At 37.8% G+C, this 21,152-nt stretch overlaps 1 protein-coding gene across 1 annotated transcript; it reads right to left on the bottom strand.

Moving 5' to 3' along the window:
* Positions 1-3,993: 3,993 nt before the first annotated feature.
* On the bottom strand, positions 3,994-18,491 carry TRAF6 (TNF receptor associated factor 6). Its single transcript, XM_008919955.2, has 6 exons — positions 18,170-18,491; positions 12,509-12,659; positions 11,747-11,905; positions 10,764-10,835; positions 9,366-9,443; positions 3,994-8,420 (listed from the first exon to the last, which is right to left on the bottom strand). Exons 1-6 carry the CDS (start codon positions 18,463-18,465, stop codon positions 7,539-7,541), a joined length of 1,638 nt encoding a protein of 545 aa, XP_008918203.1. The 5' UTR covers positions 18,466-18,491; the 3' UTR covers positions 3,994-7,538.
* Between the last annotated feature and the right edge of the window lie 2,661 nt (positions 18,492-21,152).

Raw genomic sequence — 21,152 nt, 5'->3', positions numbered from 1 at the left:
TCTTTTTATATACATGATATAATTTTTTAATTGAGTTTATCATTATATTTATCTGAGACTATTACAGCTGGACTGAGAATATATAGGAGTCAGAAAGAAGCAGAGATTAAAATATGGCTCTTTTGCATTCACAACCTGTTTTCTACTGCTGAAAACAGTGGACAAGGAAACAAGAAATCCACAGTGGGCATTCATCACTGTCCCGCTATCTAATTTTTTGGTCATGGTGTTTGGTGGTCTGACCTTCCTTTTCCCAACAGGACTCACTTACCTTTCAGGATCACTATGTTTTCTACCCATTTAAAGCCTAACCCCTTCCATTCCCAGAGGATCCAAATCCACACTCCATACAGATAACTGAATTGAATTTTAAATACTGATTCTTTCCCTGCCTTTTAGCTAGAAGGATAAGTACAGGCACATGCCTACATAAAGGCCTTTGGCATGAAGAAACTCAAGCTGAAGGACTTGTTTCTAGGAGGTGAATCACACTGGACGCACCTGCTTAGGCAAGTCTAAACTCCACACTGTGTGAAGTTTATCACACCTGGGTGTGATACTGAAACTAGGAAAACTTGTATGTGTCACTTTCCTTGGCAGCACCACGGCTCCTTAACACCCTGTTAGCAAAGCCCAAGCTCATACCTGGCTGAAATCACCACTTTATGAAAGGTAGTGACAGAAACAAAGTTAAATCTTGGAGAGAAACAAGTCTGTGCATGCATACATGAATACCAAAATGGAAATAAAAATGCTAACTCAAGCATACTGTAGTAGGACTTAAAAAGTCAGACTCATGGACTTCACATGTCACCTTCACCTGACACCCTGCTGCTGAGTGAGCAGTGAGAGAGAGGAGTATCTGCTGCTGAAGACAGAAGGGAAAACCAATATGTTATCAATACAGGGCTGTAGCAGAGGAGTAAGGACTCTGCAGGTCAGGTGAGACAAGGAAAGATTTGTACTGTTGCCTTGTCTTTTTTTTTTTCTCTTTTTTCTCCAGTGTGTCAATTATCACCTGAGTTTCATGGAAATCAGGTTCTGTCTGGGAGGGCTAAGAAACTGAAAACTCATATTTTTGGACAGTTTATCACAGAGTTTTTAGCAAGCTATCACCTCTGCTTCTAATCAGCTAAGAGAATGCAGGACAGGCTTTTTTTCCAAAACTGTCAATACTCAACTGCTAAAACTGCTCTGTTTATGCCTTGTCCCCTTCACTGTTTAGTGGGGTAAGTCTTCTGGACAAAAGGCACCAGAAAACATAGGTATTGGTCTATGAATCCATTTTTCCCCAGGCTAGCACCTGTTGGGTCTGCCCGAGTTAAGTCAAACCTGCTGGTACCTCAGAAACTATCAGCTAGGATCTTCAGGACCATGAATAGACCAGGGCTTTTCTCCTCCTTCATCACTGGGTGACTGGCTGAGAGGGGCAATGCACCAGCTGGAATAAACATCTGCAGTTGGTGGGAGAGCAGCTAGATCCAGGAGGCAACAAAGACCTGACTGGAACAAAGGAGCAGGGTGAAATCACTAAACTCAGGAACACTCATGGGCTGTTGGGCCACAGAGACCAGTCAGAGCACAAACCAAAAGGAAAAGGAGGCTCACTGGTCGAGGCTGGGACTGCAGCTAACAAGGAAATTATTTTCCTGTTGCACAATCTCCTCCTCTCACACAGTCTAGGAATTTTCCTCCTCCATTCAAGAGGAAAACCCCCAATCAAAATGAGCCTTTCAGAGCTGCACAACCCAAATGGTTGTTTCTGCAGAACGAGGGGGTTCAAAGAACATGATCACTGAAAGACTAGACAGTGAAGTAGGGTCCCAGAATTTGAGCAGAAAGATTATCTTCATGATGCTGTAGCTCAGTCTTTATCTGCCACCCCTTCAGCACACAATAGCAAGGTAAATTAATTTTTACAACTTTTTTTTTTTTTTAAACGGAGAAAATTGCAGTCTTTTAGAAGGGATGAGAAGTGGTGGCAACAGTTCTGCTTGGGATAAAATAGGAGTGAGGAGGGACTCAAGATATGACTACTACTACTACAGAATCTTTCTGCTTCCTTGCACACAAGAGGAAATGTAAAAAAAGAAAAGATGGGAGAACAAGGACAGTTCTGTCTGTGGGTTAGCTTTTTTATTGCAGTTTGCAAACTGGAAAAGACTGCAGAACTAACACCAACTCTTCACATATCCTGAGCCCTGACAAGCTTTAAGCAACTTAAAATAACTTAAGCATATAGCTGCCTATATGCTCAGAGACATATATACTTATCAAGGAGGTTAGGTTTAATTATAAAAAAACTTAAAACCAGTAAAGGAAAAAGACCTGAAGGCCACAGATCCCAGCATTTGGTATTTCAGGTCACTAACTGTCAGATCCTGTAAGGGTGGTGGCAGCACCAGGGTCCACTCAGTCCAGCGTGGTCAAGCTGCTCCTTCCAGATGGAACAGACAAAGACCCAGTGGTGGGCAAACGGTGAGGGTGAGACAGTTGTGACACTGAAGTGTTTCCTTTGATAATTTTTTTTTTTGCCAGCATAACAATTTCCTATCTGAGTGGCATGAGTGTGGGTTTGGGTTTCTTTGGCCTTTTTTTTTTTAATCGAGGATGACTAACAGGCAGAATTCATCAGCCATCTTACTCATTTCATCCAGACAAACCTAGATTCCCTACTCAGCATTTTTGGTCCATTAACCTCCCATTCTATTGCCTTGTAATTATTGTATATGCTAAGAGCACACTCAGGGCTAATTTACTAAGTTTTGTGGACTTCTGTAAATGCTGATTTGGAACAGGCTAAGTAGTCACAGCTTCTAAGCGAGAAACACAGCATATAACAGCTGAAGTCTAGCACTGTGTGTACTCATGTACTTACCCAGGATAATATAGGAAAGAATGGCACAGGGAGTTTTCTCTTTCCAGATGGAACAGCCTCTAGTGTTGGGCTAGTGCTTTTCGGGGATGAGCAAGGCAGCAGAGCAACTGGTTTGGCACTAGTAAGGATTTAAGTAAAACAAACACATTCTTCTTGTGAAGTCACTGCAATGAACTGGTATTTGCCCAATAAAATATTCAGTAAAAATATCCTGGTCCACATCTAGCTTAGCCTTTTTTTTTTTTTCAGAAATGTACAGGTATACAGAGGTGTGAACATACTTTCATATTGCTGGCATCTTCTGTTTCTTCATGTGGACTTTCCATTCACTGGTGCATCTGCAAACAGGCTAGTTTTCCTGCTTAAAAACACGTCATTAATACTCCATCTCATCAAAAGAAGATTTTAGTGCCCTCAAAATATGAAACAATAAAGATGTATTAACAAAACAAATAACTGGTAGCTGACCATACTTTCCTATCCATTACTCATGGAAGCTATTAGGACCAACCTGGATGAAAGATAAAGTCATAATTAACTTGACATTAACCGCAGTGCATTAGATATTATGTCTATAAATACCATTAAGGTTACTCAGAATTTGAAAGTTCGGAATATCCCTTCCTGCAGATGCTGTTAAAAAACAGATCCAGCATGTCTGTGGTTGAGATAAATCAGCAGATTGCAATGAAGCACTTACTTCTCTTACTCAGAGAGGAACTCCCTTTGGTTTCTGCTCTGAGTATCTTGCAACAAAGCTTCAACCCATAGTTACTTTTGTCACAAATATAACAAGCAAGCAGATGTGACCATCGAGGTGACAGTGTGCAATTTTTTCCAGATTTCTTAAATTACAGGATGATCATGAGAACATTTAGTTTATTATCAACTACATAAGCTATATCTTCTAGTATTGAATTATCCATGCCTGTTATAAATGCCAGAAGTTTTTATCTTGAAATATTTGTTGCCTTCTTGGTGCTATATGATACATGGTCTCCTGGATTAAAAAACAGCCAACCTGAAACCCACAAGACAGAGAAACTACCACAGAAGTCCTGTATCAGTGAAACTTTTTGAATAGCCCTCCATACAAATAAAGATGCAACATGCAGTGCACAGTTTACTTAGTTTATTTTTTAAAGTTCTGTCAGAAATATTGCTGTGCACTACTACAAAATATATTAAATTATTGATCAATACATCAAAGGGAATAGAAGTACTTTCCTTTTGTTCAAACATAAACCAATATAAACCTTTAACATTGAACCCAGAATAATCTTTAAAATCCATCATAAATGTATTTATTCTGTCACCATCTCTGGTTTCATCAGCAAGTTTAATTCATTGATAGCAAACATGACCAGACATATCATGAGACCACTTAAAAAACAAGTCTATACATCTCACATTATCTGAGCTCCCACATATACATCACACATATTATTTTTAGTAAAATAATTTTCCCTGCCCTGCAGGTGAAGACATTCAGAGGCAAAAAGATAACATATTTGTAATATATTATCACTGGTAAATTTGTGCCGTAGCAGCTTTGCAAATACACATATTAAGTGGGTGACTCAGGACACATTAAAGACAACAGAAATTTGGAAAAGAAGCTAAGCCACTTTTTAAATCACCTTGAGATCCAGTGATGCTGGAGTTACAGAACTAAAGAACTCCATTGCTGAATGAATTACACAGGAAATGGGTTAAATTCCCATTCTTCTTCAGTTTTGTTTTAGAGACAACTCTCAATGCTGCATACCTTTCTGCTTTCATTTAAACAGTTCTAGCAATTATACCTCAATCTACCATGGTAAAACAAGTTCTCAAAAGAAGAGATTTGGAGAAAGGGGAAAGAGGAAAATGGAGCAAGTACATGAATATTATGAATAAATATTTCATTAACATTTACAAAGTGTTTTTATGACAATAAGATCTAACTGATACTTAGCAAATTAGCACTGAAAGTCTCTCATGTAAAACTCTGTCATTACAGTAATTTGACATCACTCAGAGTTCTAGTGGGTAATATAAAAATACAAAACCAGTAGAATAGCAGCAGTGAATAAAGCATTCATATTACTGTGGCCAATGCAGTACTATACATGCAGTAGCCTTCTATTCCCTATTGGCTTGTGCTATTGTATTAACCTGAATCACTTAAAACTCTGCCACCAAACTGAGTTTCCTCCTCAGAGGCAAAGCACATCCGATCTTGCAGATATGGCTCAAAGTAAAAATTCCATTCAGAATGCAAATCTTCAAAAGCAAAGGAAGTGTTAATGCACTTAGTGGGTCTTGGGTATAACCAATGTGAACACAGAGCAAGGACATTTTTATTATTACCACTAGGGCTGAGAAAGGACCTGGGGCAGGAAGAAGCTCTCTAATTACAAGTGTTTCTTCTGACTGCCCCCCACCCTCCGAAAAAAAAGAGAAGAGGGGAAAAAAGGAGAGAATGGCAGTTTTTGAGCATCTTGAAAAAAATAAGTATAACTAACATAGCTTGAAAATGGAGAACTAGTGTACAGCACCTTCTGTATACAGTGGGTCTGTGCACTGCTATGTACATTAACAGCTCTTGGTTAAGAATGGTTTAACTGGACATTCTCTAACTGAAGACACTGAAACAATAAAGCTAATAGAATGAGGCTATTCATCAAGACTACTTAAGAAGCTTAAGCCCACAGTTTTAAAGCAAGGATCTTTTCCTATTTTGAGTAATATATGCTCACCCCTCCCCTAATCACAGAGAACACACTGAAGTTGTCAATGACCAACTGCATTTACCATTAGCCAGGAAGTTCATGTTTCAGCAGTGACAACTGCTGATTGAGGGATTGAACACAATCCCTCATCTAATAGGTTCTATCTCCAGAAGAAGTTTTACTCATCTGGATATGATGAATGTGGTAGCTTGGGTCCAGGAACTTTTACATCTCATGCAGTCAGGCAGAGTATCCTCCCAAATCAATATGCTACAGTAGTCTTTCTTTACTCTTGTATGTATGCGTATGTATTAAGCATATGCCCTTTCCCCACTGATGATACTCATGGTATTGCTTTGATGAGGCCAAATAGCTGGAATACTCTTTACTATTTTTTAAGTGGCAGTCTTTAGGTTGCTTCACTAGCATGGATGAATAATACACACATGCTTATGTATCATTTAGTTCTTTCTGCTGTATCAGAATATCTGTTTAGGTTATGGGGTGAACAAAACTTTTTTCTTCCCTCCTTTAAAGACAAGATTCAGAACTTTATCAGCACCATGATAAGTTAAAATTTTAAGCACCAGTGAAATTGAACTACTCAGCTTTGACTGGTCAAAACTAACATTTATGTGGCATACAGTCAGTACAGAAAATAATAATACACGCAACATTAGGAAGCTCATGAATCCCTGACATAGTGAATCTAGTGTTTGATAAATGAGTAACTATGGAAGCCAGATTTTCTTCCTAAGAGCAAACAGGACTGCAATTTTTCCTCACACTGTTGAACTAGCAGGCTTTCCTTCCTCTCCAAATTGCTGAGAGTGGCCCAGCTTCTATTGTTTAAAGGGACAGGAAATACCCACAACAGTTGGATGTTGATATGGCCAGCTGCCCACTGAGAATTCATAGGAGGTGACATAGGTCATATGTCACGCACAACACCAAGAGATCACTCAAATAGAAGCAGGTCACAAGTTCAGCTTTGGTACAAATTCAGGTTTCAACAACAGCAAAACACATCCTGCATCACCCTATATAGTTACATCCCTTTGCTCATGTATCCGCTCATAAGCTGAAAAATGTTCAGCACTAGGGGGTACATCAGCACAAAGGTATTTCATTCAAATGCTAAACTTTTATATCTCTTGTCAATTGTGATTGACACTCTGGGCCTAGAGCACACACTTATAGAAAGATTTATCCAAGTAAAGAGAATTAGGGAGGTACTTTCAGACCATATTACAAATATTTCTTCAGTGAACTCAGCTCATAGTCGTTTAGCCTTCTCCACAACACTACCACACGTCTTTTGGAAATACTAACATCAACTGTACATCAACATGCCACTTCCTGAAGCTAACTCCAAAGAAGGGAAGGGCCAAAGCATACCTGAACCCTAGGTGACGTGAGCAAAGTCTTGACTTCAGATTTCAAGAAAAGCATAACCAATGCAAAATTCTAGATAAGTCAATATAGAAACTGTCTCAACTTTCCCAAGCTCTGTAAAAAACAAACAAAAAAATTCCTCATCTTTATTAATTTAGCTATTTCCCTGTTACAGTATCTATTCTGAGGCACTAGGGTGAAAAGACTTACAGGACTTCTCAACATGACTTACATTTTACCAGAGACGTACAGGTTCTGCAACAGGATTTTCCTTTAGGCAGTTAAGTTTTGGTTAACAACACTTCATTTAGTCAGCTTGCTACAAAAGTAGCTTATTATTTTAATAGAGAACCATACCAAATATTTAAATACATGACCTCATACAGAAAAAAATAAACCAGCAACAAGAAAGTTCCATTCAGGTGAAGATCAACTATGTTGGTAACTATGATCTTTTACAAACACAGCCTATATTTACAATGAAGCACTCTTATAACCTGTGGTGGAAGAACATAACTAGTGGCTCCATTCCTCTGGATAAGACTTACAGGCTACATAGGTCCATCCGTACTGCGAGCCTGAAATCCTTCTCTGCGGACACTGTTCAAATCTAGACGTGTTAGAACCTCACAGCGCACCAGAAGTGTATCATCCTTTATGAAGGTTCTTTGTTTCAAATTTTGCAGGTGCATGAAAGTCACATAACCAAAACCTTTTGGATTGCGGTGAACTGTCGGTCTCTGGAAGGCCAGTAACTCTGGCTTGGCTTCCATTACTTCTTCATGATTCTGCCTTTCTGGGCCTTCTGATTGATCCAAAATAGAAAGTCGTATCGTGCCTTGGAAAGGCCATGGCAGATGGCTGTCATATTCTCCTTGCATAGTGTGGACAAACAGAGATATAAAATTAGCACAGCGCTGAGCATTCGGTAACTGGATATGCAGGCGCAAACACAGCTTGTACCCAGGCTTTCCAGTATAGAAGCCAGGGCTGTGCATCACAACAGGTCTCTCTTCTTCCTGGGCTTTCTGAAGTCCGCTGAAGTTCTCAATCTTCCAGATATAAATACCATTACATTGCTGGGCCTCCATTTCAGTGATCTTTCCCTCCAAACTTCGGATAGTACGTTTGAGTTCTGCCATGTGAGTGTTCTGAGTCTCCATTTTAGCAATGAGTTCCCTGATTTGGTGATCTTGTCTTACCAGACGACCTTCCAACTGCTGAATAGTTTCTTTGAAGTTTTCAACTTCTGGATTACAATCGTATGTGGCACGTGACACGTGTGAGAAGAGGGCAGGCTCAAAGGGTAGGCCATTGATGAAGGGTACAGGATTTGTAGCAGTGACACTGATATTTTGAAAACTCTGAGCCATCATTCTCATGTGAACCTGAGTGAACTCCTGCATATGTCGTGCCAGTTCATTCCTTTGCATCTAGAATTTAAGAGATGTAGCATTAGGAACATATCAAATGTAACCAGAAATCACATTTTAAACCTGCACTTCAAATGGAGGCAATTTTGAGTAAAAGTCATGAGGTATTTCAGTAGTACATACAATGAGAAATAGAAACAGTGTATTTCAAACTGTGCACCTGAAAGTAAAAACAAGATATGAAGAAATATGGAGTATTTTATACTGAAAACATTCTTGATAAATATTCCAAAGGCAAGCATTATGTGTATATTCAGGGTTACTTTCTTGTTAATGAGCATTCATGATAAAAAGATTCAGGTTTCATAGAAGTAATTATTTCCCTATTAAAGCATCATTAATTATGGTGTACACTTTCAATAACACTGTTCAACTCAAAAAAAGGTGTAGTGAAAGACTGTTAGCGATAAACATACATTTATTATTTTTTTCTGTGCTTTAAATTAGTACTGTATTCCCTTCATTGATTTGCTACAATGTTCTGTTGTACCAAATGGTGTATGAAAATTGATGTGGAAACAATGAAGGGGAAAGATCCATTTTTACAAAGAGGTAGTAAACAACTAGAAATAAGAGTATCCAGTTTAATAACTTTAGAATTTAATAAAATTGGTTTTCTTCATGGAACTCTAAGAGCCACAAGTGTATTTGGCCACAACTTTGGAAGAAATGCTGGAAGCTACTTTATTGATGTGAGAGCTGAGAAAACAGTCAGTCATGGATTAATAAAAGCAAGTTCATCAAGCAAATAGTCCACAGTTTTTAAATTTGAAAAGCCAATTTTGAAAACATGTAGTTGTTGATATCAAAAGAAAAAAAGACAAACCCACAAATCACTGAGGATTTGGGCTGGTGAATGAGACAAGAATAGGAAAACGCATTAAAAAAGCCCCAGACAAATGCCTGCAGAAGGTCTGCAACTTATGATTCTGATAAAAGGTTTACCTTTTCAGGACATCCAAAGGCACTATAAAAACATGGCACTGGGGCAGTAGGACAATCATTGTTGTAATGGTTAGGCATCTAAAACAAATGAGATTTGTTATTACTTTTTCATCAAGAGTATGCTTTTATAACATCCAAAAAGGATACAGCTGGATGGATTCTGAACTGGTACCTAAAGTCAGATCAGTTTATACCTACATAATTTCTCAAAGGAATATGGAAGTTTTGAACAAAAATATTAGCTGATGATAAAAATTCTACATCCTACTACTACGTCCTTTAACAATTCATTGACTTTGTTCTTACATCAGGCATCAGAAAGCATTTGAGTTTCCTTGCTAGACCAAACACCTTTCACTGCTAGCCTATCCTCAAGCTAGATCACAGTCCATTTCTTTCCTTTCTGAAGAACTGCTTGCACATACTCAAGGTATTTCTCTTCATTACCCTCTTCCTCAAAACATGTAAGTTACTTCAATTTTCTTGTAGTTTCCAGATCCAGCCATCTCACTGCTCTGGACCCACCCTATCCACCCCCATCTCAAAAGCATGACAACTTCAGCTGATACTTTATGAGCCCTAAACAGAGCAAAGGATAATTCTAGGTTTCACAGGCAAAATACCTGTTTATATAACCCCGTATGCTTGCCTTGTTTAAATATCATGATGAAGCAGAACACAAGTTTAATACAGGTCAGCCATTAAATCTAAACCATTAGCAAATTCAGCATTCTCTGTTCCCCATTTCTGCAGTTGATTATCCTACCTAACAACACATTTTTGCCTTTGTCATTACTAAGCTCAATCCTGCTTTTCAGAGTATTTGGGCAATTTGACATGATCATTCAATATCATTTGACATGATATTCAACGTAGTTGCCATCCCATTCAAACAAGGATAGGCTGCATATCAAATAACATTTATCATTTTTCTGTCAATGAAGTTATTATTGACTAGAAGAAATAATAATGGCTATTACAATAGTAATGGACAAGCAGAATTCTGATCAGCATCTGCAGTTTCACAGTGAACTACTTACAGCTACTTCCCAACAGTGGCTTTCCAATTACAAATACTCTCACTCTCTGCCCATTTTTTAACCTCCATTCAACATAAAAAACATGCAGCATGTCCCCTGTCAAGAAGCAGTACAGCTAAATAATGTGATGTGCAGCCAAAAATCCTACAGAGGTCTTACCAGACTGCAACTGCAAGCTGGAACAGCATTTAAAAGAGTACTACACCTGTACTGGACATTTTCACAGAGAGACAGGTAGAGATTTATTAGCTAGTAGACAAACTGTTTCTCCAAGTTTAAATTCATATTAAAGAAGCAATGTAAATACAGAATACAAAAATCTGACTGAGATTAAACACAGAAGGTGGTAGTCTCTTACCTGCTCCCTGATTAGCACTGTGTTGCAATATTCACAAAACACGTTGGCAAGTGGGCAGGTTTGGTCATGAAGCTTAGTGATCAAGTAGAAAAAGAGAGGAAAGAAAGAATCAATAAAGTTACAAAATTTAAGAGAGGCCTAATCACCTCTGATCAAACATCAAATTTTTATTTACATTTCAAATTTTGCATTTACCTGTATGCAACTGCGAAACAAAGTCACTCCCCTTACCCTGAACAGTATGTTTTCTATTACTGTTTTTTCCTGGACTTATACAGGAGCTTCATAGAGTTGAAGATATTTTATTTCCTAAAGTTCTTATGCTCCAAAGAAGTCTGAATTTAACCAGAAGTTTCTAAAATACACGTTCAATTGCAGTGGAACTATATTAAAGATTTTTTTTTTATTGTTGAACTATACAAGGTACTTTTGTTTGACAATTCACAATATGAATTTCATAAAATTTAACAGTCCTTGAGATAAAACACATCTATACAGAGATAAAGAAAAGGAAACAGAAAGAGGAAAATACTATCCTCAGTATTGCATGAGTAAAAAAATGCAGAACCAGGAAAAGAATTCAGAAATTATCGTGGTCTTGTGTGTTAGCAGAGATCCCCAAAAGATTTATCTCCTGCTATATCCGTTCTCCCAGGCATAAAATGTAAAGCAAATGTAAATACTGCCTTTTGTATTCATTTGGCAGTAGATACAGGCCTCTCTGGTGGCCAAAAATCAATGGTTCTTTCACAAGTCTCCTCAGACCACAAGGTTCCCAATAAGTTTGCATTTAAACACAATCTCTCCCCATCTTTTCCTGTTCTAGGCTAATATCCTGAGTTTGTACCTTCTCACCTCTGCAGCAGCAGACAGTGCTCTTCTAGACCAAAAACTTTGTTGCCTTTTTTTTTTTAAACTGATATTCTATTTACAAGCAAACCCATGTGAATGAAGATCGAAAAACTGAGACTGCTGCTAAGTACCTCTTTATCTTCATAGGCCATAGATGTGGCACAGTTTGGGCAACACACTTGACGCCTCGGACACTCCTGGGTCATGTGCTCTTTCAAGTGGTTCTTCTGGAAGGTTCCTTGGCACTGTGGACATTCCACAGTGGAAAATTCACACTGTAACTGGTGTTCCTGCAAAAGGACAGAAGATGGATGATACTACAAACAGGTACTATCATCTCATCTGTTTTCAAGAGAAAGCACAGTACAAGACAAACAAATCACAATCTTTCCTTCATGCAAAGAAATCCTTATGCTCTTATGCTGACTTAGTAGCCCATTACTGTCCCATTACTAAGATCAGGGCTTCACGTATTCAGAGCTTTAAGAAGGCTCTCAGGTAAAAATTTAGTTTTATATTTATCCTTTCAACTGCAAATATTATTTTGCAAAGTAATTATTTCAACTAACATATGTAGCTACTTTGAGGGAATATTAAACTAACTTTAAAAAACTTGTGTGAAGTACAGATAGAACTGATCAAAAGACAAACATGAAAGATACCAAACAGAAAGCTGCATTAGTATAATTTTCATGCACTACGATGTTCACTTGAGAATAACCTACCTACAATTAAAGACTCATCAAAACCAAACACGTGCAGTTATAGTCTTGAAAGAACAATGCATTGAATCAGCATAAATGAGTACCAGGTATGACCATCTATTTTAAGTTATTTTGAATTTCTACTTGTTCATGAAAACCAGGTTCCACGTTTTCAATACTAATTCTCACCTCTAAGTGCCTCAGCTCCATCTTCATACTGCAGCCCTTGTTGGGACACTTCACCATTAACGAAAGGATCTCCCGTTTAGCAAAGTTGTCAGGAAAAAGTTGATTTTCAAGTAGAATTTCGTTGTCTACTGGACATTTGTGACCTGCATCTCTATAATGCAGAAAACCAAGGAAAAAGATATTCTAATATTTCTAAGAGATTTCCAAGCCTTTATTTTAAAATATTTTTACACTAGTAAGATATTAGTGGCCAAGTTAAGACACAGTAAGAAAGTCTTTGAAAACAATGGCATTTATGTGGTAATGACCAGAAAGTACGCAACGTACACTAGAAAAGTTGACAATACACAGTTTCACTAGAGGTGACAGCCCTTTTCTAACTCAATATGTTTTTTTTGTACAAATGCCGTGTTAGGTACTCTGGAAACAAACTTGAGGAGGATATAAAAAAAACTAAGAACTTACAGTCCTGTTTGTGTGAATACTTCACATAGCTCAAACATCAAAGTATGTTTCACATGCTATTTCAAAACAATTCTTTAAACATTCTTGGACTTTCTCTAATTTTGTTCACACTTTATAAACATCCAAGGTGACCGTAGCTGAGAGAAAAAGTAAAATTTTCTTTTCTTCCAGATTTACTTCATCTATTTGTCATTATTTCTCATATAGCTCATTTTGCTGGTTTTGTTGTACAACCATTTGAACAGTTGGTTATCCTTCAATTTATTTATTTATACAGCAAATAAGAGTGAAAAAATTCCAGACATGAAAATTACTAGTAACTATGAAAATTACACTGGCTTTGGAACTGAGTGTTGCATCTGAAGCCATTTTAACAGCAAACAGACTGGAAGTGCTAACTGGCAAAAGTTTGGAACGTGACGGTGGAACATGGATGCATGCAACTTGCACGAGGTAACTAAAGTTCCAGTTCATCAGGTTCTGTCTATCTGCATTTAAACACAAAAATAATTAGAAACGGACTAAAAAAAGGGATCGCCTCCATCAAATTTTTCAGTATCAGCTCATTCTGAAAGCAGAAGGCCAACATATTGATTCACAATTAAGTAAGGCAGTTAAAAAGGCATGAGGGATCAAAGCTCTGAGCTGAAATGCTAATGGAAACAGCAATAAAATGGAAAAATACATGAGGCAGAAAAATGTCAGAGACCACTTGTGGTGCAAGGATCAAAGGCCAGATCGTTGTCACTGCTTGCACGCATGAGGGGAAGGAGAACCTAGAGGGCTGTGGAGACCAGGAGGGAATTTATGTTCTTTGTTGGAAAAGGAAATAATTGCTCAGCAACTCGACTAGCAATGCGCTAGAGGAAGTGGAGGTAAAGCTGAGACCTCAAAAAGAGGCAATGAACTTCCTTTCACAGGTTTTACTTGTAAGAGCTAGCTCACCACATGCCTGGTAGTCATACTCCCAAACAAGTGGAAGAAAATACCCAGCTTGCCATTTTGTTTCAGAGCTCCCTGAGCTATGATCAGTGTGCTGATCTTTGCACAACCCAGAAATGTTCTCTCACTTCGCAACCTACAGGAAATCAGTTTTCACAGGTATAACTTGGTTACAAACACCCTGTTTAGTAGAGTACAAAGATCGCCCAGTAAGCCTGCTGATAAGACAGCAGCTTTATTTCTACACAGAAAAGCTAATCATGTATAATAACAGCCAACAACAGAATAATGTAAAATAATGATTACCAGTTCTCCAGTTTAAATAATAGCAGACAAAGGGTAAAATAAGAATGCATGGCAATTTTCCAATGTAGGAAAGTATAGTAAACAAAGAGCAATAACTGACTGTAGCATATTAAACAGGCTTCAAATATTACTTATAAGTATGAGGATTGGGCTTAAAATGCTGCTTAGATGCACGGGCAGGCAAAGACATTGCCATACATCTCCTATCACAAAACTGAGTTTATGCACCGCAGTTCTAAATTACATTACAGTGAAGGATTTCCTGTGCTAGAATTATTTATCACATAGGACTCTGCCACCCACAACAGTACCTGTAAAACAACAACCATCTGCTACAAAGTACAATGAATATTCCTATAATTTTCACTGAAATTAAAATGCAGGTATAAAGAGTAAAGCCAGAATAATTTTGTTTGCAGAAAAAGCCCTCTTCGTGATTTTAACAGCTGAGTGGCTTAGCCTAGAAGTTGAAACAGTTGGCATACACTTTAACTGCAGCCATGCCAGCTGCTTGACAGACTGCTAGTACCCAAAGCTTTCCCTGCTGCCCCTTGTCAGCTCACAATTCTGCTTTTCCGATAAACAGAGGTTCTGGTATTTGGCAAGCTCTACAACAAACCCTAAGTCAGCTTTGACAAAAGATACAGGAGAAGAAAGACTAGAGTGAAATTTAATTACCTACTGCACCTGAACTTAGTTCTTCTAAAATTTCTAATTGAGTATTTTGTTTACAGTAACATTTGTAAAACAGTATTGGTAGTTACTTAGATAGATAAGCTTCTCCTCTACCGCGACTTAAAGCACTTCAAAGCATTTCAGACAGCTTTATTTAAAAAGATGCCAAGACTTTCTGGGAGGCAAACATTTACTGTGATCAAATACATCAGGTCTAATCATGTCCCTCACACTGTAAGCTTTAAGAGTCCAGTTTTTAAAAGGTTTTCAATTTTTTTTTTCTAGTTGCAGCCACAACTTCAACATGAACTATAACTGCTTGTCTAAGTTACAAGAAGCGATTACTCAAGAAACGCTTGTACATCCTTCATAATTTAAATTTCTTAATCTCTGTGTTCACTTGAGCTAAACAGTGGGGAAGTGAGAAATAAACAGGAAAAATTTTTTCCTGATCAAATAAAGGTTGTGACAATTACTTAATGAAAAAAACCAGTACAGAGAATGTAAAAATCACTTTCCATTTTCATTTTTGTTCCATAGAAGCTCCTCAATGACATCAATCAATATGGTACTGTGGACAGCACATACTCCAAATCGATATTGTTCTGCAGACACTACATAATCCAAATCAATAGCTTGATCCATGGATACCAATTAAGCATGCATTCAGCCCTTCAGGGATTCAGGGAGGTCTGGCACTTTATGCTGTCTGCTCTGTTTTCACAAGCATTCATTCAAACTGCACTCCAAAGACAGATTTCATTGGGGAATGAGGGAAAACTTTTACTATCAATGAAACAACTGAAATATTACAGCGATGATCTATAGTCTCCAAGGAAAAAAATGCTTTCGACCTGTGTTTAGTATTCACTGAAACAGTCAGCACTATTTAGAGAAATGAAGTAAAATAAGCAAAGGGTGTAAAAGAAGCAAAAGCTTCTGGCCATTGAAACTTTGGAGATCTAAAACTTTGAGCAGAGCAAATGCTCTGTTAATTTAAAAAGGAAGAGAAACCACTTCCCATGCCTGGGGTTTAAGAAGGAAATTTATCTTCCTGCTAGGAGATGATGTGTTCTGAGCTTGGGTTCACTGTAGTTTCTTATTCAGTCCTGTAAATTCTAACCAATGACTGTAACTGTGCAGCTCACCAGCAGAAGCATAAGGATTAGAAAACAAGATCACTTTAGCTTGTAAAGATCTGAAAGACTGGAAATGAGACACCCATTTTTGGTAATTTTTAGTCATTTTCCCCTCAGTTTTCAACGTAGGAATTCTGTTGTCTTTGAAATGATTGCTGAGTAGACATTTCTAAAGCTCACTATATTTAAGTACTGATTTACCTTCAGAATCTATAGACATCATAATCTCAAGAGAAGATTCAAAGATTTATTTTCTTTCTTCCAGAAATACCCATGTTAAAGAATATAAAACTGCTACTGCCAACAAACAGAGCAAACTCAGAGAGAGCAAGTAAGGAATTTCAAAATTTAGTGGCCTTTACCATTACAACTGTCTTGTAATGCCTACAAGCATTCATGAAATTATGTACATTAACCTCTTGAAAGAATTTGGGTTGGAATGTGCAAAGCAAAGGCCAGAAAGTGAAGCCCACTGCTTGTGCCTAAGGAATTGGATTACAGTCAAAGCTAACAAGTTCAGGGGCTTTTTGCCTTCTTCCATGCACGTGGGTAACATGTATACCACCAAGGGATGCAGTTGGGTGCAGTTGCTTCTGCAGAATCCACAGGTGAGTCACTTGTCATGGGTGAACACTGGTGGTGTTCTGCATTTTCTGGATCCTTTTCTGAGAAATATTGATGAAACTGATGTTAACAGGAACTGTGCTGCAAATGCACACAAATTTCTGTGCTAGCTAGAAAGAATCCACTATCATAAGTAGGGAGTGCATATTAAATTTGTCTTCTCATTCTCAGCTCCAACACTTCCCCCTCCTCGATCCAAAAGGTATGCTATGAAAAAATACAGTAGCATTAGATACAACAGCGGCAGAATCCCAGAATTTTTTAGGCTGTAAAAAAGAATCCAAGTCCAATCTCTGACTGATCACCACTTCATCAACTAGACCATGGCACTCAGTGCCATGTCCAGTCATTTCTTGAACAATGCCAGAGATGGTGACTCCACCACCTCTCCAGGCAGTCTGTTCCGATGCTTAACAACCCTTTCCACAAAGAAATTCTTCCTGAGAATTTACATAGTCGAAGTTACAGAGAAGCCCACAAAACATACAAAACACTGTATTTAGAGAACATCACTGCTGGCATACTATTCATTTAGTGAGCCACAAATAATGGACAATGGAGAAAAAGAAATGGAATAGAACTACGGACAAATGGTATGAAAAACCAATCAAGAAAGCACTGTCCTTTTTTCATGCTAAAAACAAATGCCAACGAGAAACACGGTAACATTAAAAACAGTTTAATGATCTTTATACAAGTGTGCAAAGTAAGGTTAGAAATGAACCAATTAAAGGTATAGATTCCCACCAAAGTGACATTTGAGCTAAGTGAGCAATTGATAAGAAAAAAATTTGGCTTATGCTGAGAAGGAAAAATCCTACAGCATAATATCTAGCCTTCTATCAATGTGATCCAGTACTCACTGACACATGTGGGACATGTGCACTCTCTGCCCTCCTTGCTCTTTCATCCATTTTTATAAGCCCAGCCTGGTCTTGCCTTTGTACCTTGTTCCCACTCCTTCATATGCCACTTGGTTTCCTGTCTCAATGATTTTTTCAAGACTATTTCCTCATCACATTCTTTCTTCCAGCTCAACAACAAAGCAGCTAATTTCAAGTGAAGAACTGAAAGCATGAGTTGCCTTATCTGCACCAAGAAACCATGTTGTCTATAGTTTCCCGTAGTTATTAAAGGAAACAATCCTAGGCAAAATACAGATTTCATAATCCTGGACAAAAAATAATCCTGGACTTTATTTGGAGGATTTGGCTCCTTTAAATAATAATTAAAAAGAAAAAGTTTAATCAATCAAGTTTTTAGATTCATAACCTGGATAAATTTGTATAAATGGTAAAATCTAAAGCTCATGAAACCCCCAAACTCATGACATTTTGTCCATATATAGTGTTTATTAGAAAGCATCTTTAATGAATTATAAATTTCCAGAGTTCTATTAGCACTCATTGGTAATGGACCCTTGGCCAGTTCTAATTAGTTTACATTGACCTTAAACTGTTCTGGTAAGTGACTTTCTTCTTAAAAGCAGCTTCCATAAATGTTTTTTTACCTTATTGATTTGACAATGCAGCCTTTGCAGAAACGGTGTCCGCATGGTGTCTGCACAGCCTCCCGAAGAGCCATCAAACAGATTGGACATTCATATTTACTTTCCAAGGGCGGATCAAACTCCACATCATATCCCTGTGTTTCTTCTGTGAAAGAACTTGGAGGGTTTCCAGTCCCACTGCTGACACTTGTGCCGTCTTCTTTGGCTCCAGCGCTGCAGGCACTGGCCATGGCTGCACAGCAGCCGCTTTCCACGTCTCGGGCTCCACAACTGCTATCACTGTGTAGCAAGCTCATAGTAGCTAATCAAGTGCTACACAGAAATGCACTGCAAGACGAAAAAAAGATGTATTAATTTAAAATATTCAAATACCTTCCTTTCAAGTCAAGAGCAAAATTTATTTCTGACCAGAAACACTGGAACAGTTACAGATTTGGTTCTACTCGAAATCACTGGTTTGGTTTTCTCCCAGTTTCCGTTATCTTTCTAACTTATCTTGTGATATATAGGTAAGAACACTGCATCCAGTCAGTATAGTTCGAACAAACACACACCCCTTTCTGTAATCTCTTTCATCTAACTACCTGATTTCCGTAAAAAGAGGAATACTCTTTGTCCTTGCTATGTCTACTGAAAGCATCTCTTTACCCCTTCCACATTATTTACTTCAAAGGCATTCAAATAGACTTTGCATGAAAAAATGCTGTACAGAATCATGTTTTATTGGGCGACAATAGCTCAATTCCATATTTTCCTTGCAGTATATATATCTGTTATTTAACATTTTCTGTCTACAGCAATTCACAGTATAGGTTTCAAATCAATTTAGGTGCAGGTCCACAAATAAAATACAAGTCCAAGTACCCAAACCAAGCAGATCCTCTGCTGCAATGAAATTCAAATATACAGCACTGCTGATAACATTTTAGAACTGCCAACAGGACTTTCAATGGGATAAGAAGCTACACATGAGATAAGGATAATAATTCCACAGCTCAAAAGCTATCCACAAATTACTAGCACTCAGAGTTCTTGCTCTCCTTTGCCTCTTCTAGTCTAGCTGGCAGGGAGGACAACGGACATGATTGTAAGAACAGAAGATACAAGTCACCTTTCCCTGAAGAGCAGTGAATGGCATACTAAAGCCTGTTTTTAAAACACTGCTCATCAAGCAGGTTGAACTCATAGGTATCCCCAAACAGATGGTCAGTGTTTCTACACTGAAGGAAGGAGCTTTAAAAAAAAGATCTAAACAAATATAAGTTCTAGATGTCCAAGAAATTTTCCTCTGCCTTGATTTTGTAATGGTCATAACCATTTTCTCAGAATCCTACTGTGGTTAGTTTTCTATAAATGAAATTTCTTTGAAAAACAGGAGATTACCACCAGTTTCAAGGCAGTATGAGTAATCTGAGGGTTATGGAGCCAGGCATGCAAAACAAGTCCACTAACCTCAGATTTGACTGGCTTTTGCACAGCAGTATAGGCAAAGTCTTTTGTAATGTTCACTTACTGAGTTCGCTGTAATACCATTGCATCATTTAAAATATATTAGGGATGCAAATGTAATCAAGAGCTAAAGTATAAGGATTGTTCATCTGCATCACAACTGCAGACGGTGGGGTCAGCAGAATGAATAGGGCTACCTTGAGCACAAGCTCACAAAAGTAAAAATTTTCCTGCCTTTATCAGAATTTGAATATCACAATTCATTTTTACAAAATGTTCATGGATAGGAGGAGGACAGACAGGTAGTTTTACTTGGGTATTTATTATATGACACCTGAAGATTACATCAATAGAAATATTAATCACACAAGGTCTCAACTAGCATTTACTGGGAATGTATTTTGAACACATGCAACATCACAGAAATGTGCTTTAGGCCATCTACATGATAAACAGCTGGCAATACTGTCCATGCTAATACTGCATGAGCTTTTTTTCCCCAGCTATCCAGATCTTAAAAAAAAAAAAAGAAAAAAAAAAAAAAGGCAGATCTACTGAACAAAACCAAACAGGCAAAGTTACCATATTTAGGTCAGCTACAGTCAGAATCAAAACAGAACTTTTATTTTGTTCTGTAAATATGTAACTTTCCATATTGTTGAGATATGTAGAGGTATGAGAAGTATTTGAAGATCAGCGTTCTTGACATTTCCAAAATACCATTAAGGTACAGAGCCTCAAAGCGCAGTTTGACAGCTTTGACTTGTAGTGTACAGGTCAGCAATGCTCACTTTATGCAGAAATAACTCTACAGCAGAGCTGCCTGGAACTGCACTCAAGGAGAGGTGTTCACTTCTACTGTTCTCCACTCCAATGTATTATCCCTATACATTATCTACCCACAACAGGTTTTATTAATCAAGGCTCCTAAGCACAACAGCAATACACACTAAACACCAAGTACATTCTCACCAGCAGCTTCAGCCAGGTCATGATCAATTTAATCCCATGAAGGGAGCAACTCTCCCAATGACTTAGAATGGAAGCAGAAGAATCAATGTTTATAAAGATGCCTTGTAACAGATTTTTTTTTTTTAGAGTGCCATCAGTAGATCTTTCTGGAGGAAAAAACCCAACTTGCTTCCATTGTTAAACTAATATAACTTATTTAGCAACTGCTGCAGAGGATGTTTAGTCCACATATTATGAAAAATCACAGGAATCAAACTGGGCCAATGGAGTGGGAATGTTGGTATGCAGCATATTAGAATCTACTGGCCAGCCTAGGACTGAAAAATTCACATAAATCTAAGCCACAAGGGTATATTTACTGAGACTAAGAAAGGGAAGAGGAACATATATCCCTTTAGTGATGTCACAAAGGAATTCAGGAAGTCGCAGAGAGAAAAATATAATAACTTTACCCAAATTCAGTTCTCACATTAATTGAAAAGAAGTGTGTGACTCTTCTCTTGGGCTGTTACTAAGAAAAAACCCATACTATTTCAAATATTGCTCTTATAAGGAAGAAAAC

The sequence above is a fragment of the Manacus vitellinus genome, unplaced genomic scaffold, assembly GCF_001715985.3.
Source record: "Manacus vitellinus isolate BGI_N305 unplaced genomic scaffold, ASM171598v3 scaffold_59_pilon, whole genome shotgun sequence".
NCBI lineage: Eukaryota > Metazoa > Chordata > Aves > Passeriformes > Pipridae > Manacus > Manacus vitellinus.
This window is presented reverse-complemented; position numbering and strand designations above follow the sequence as displayed.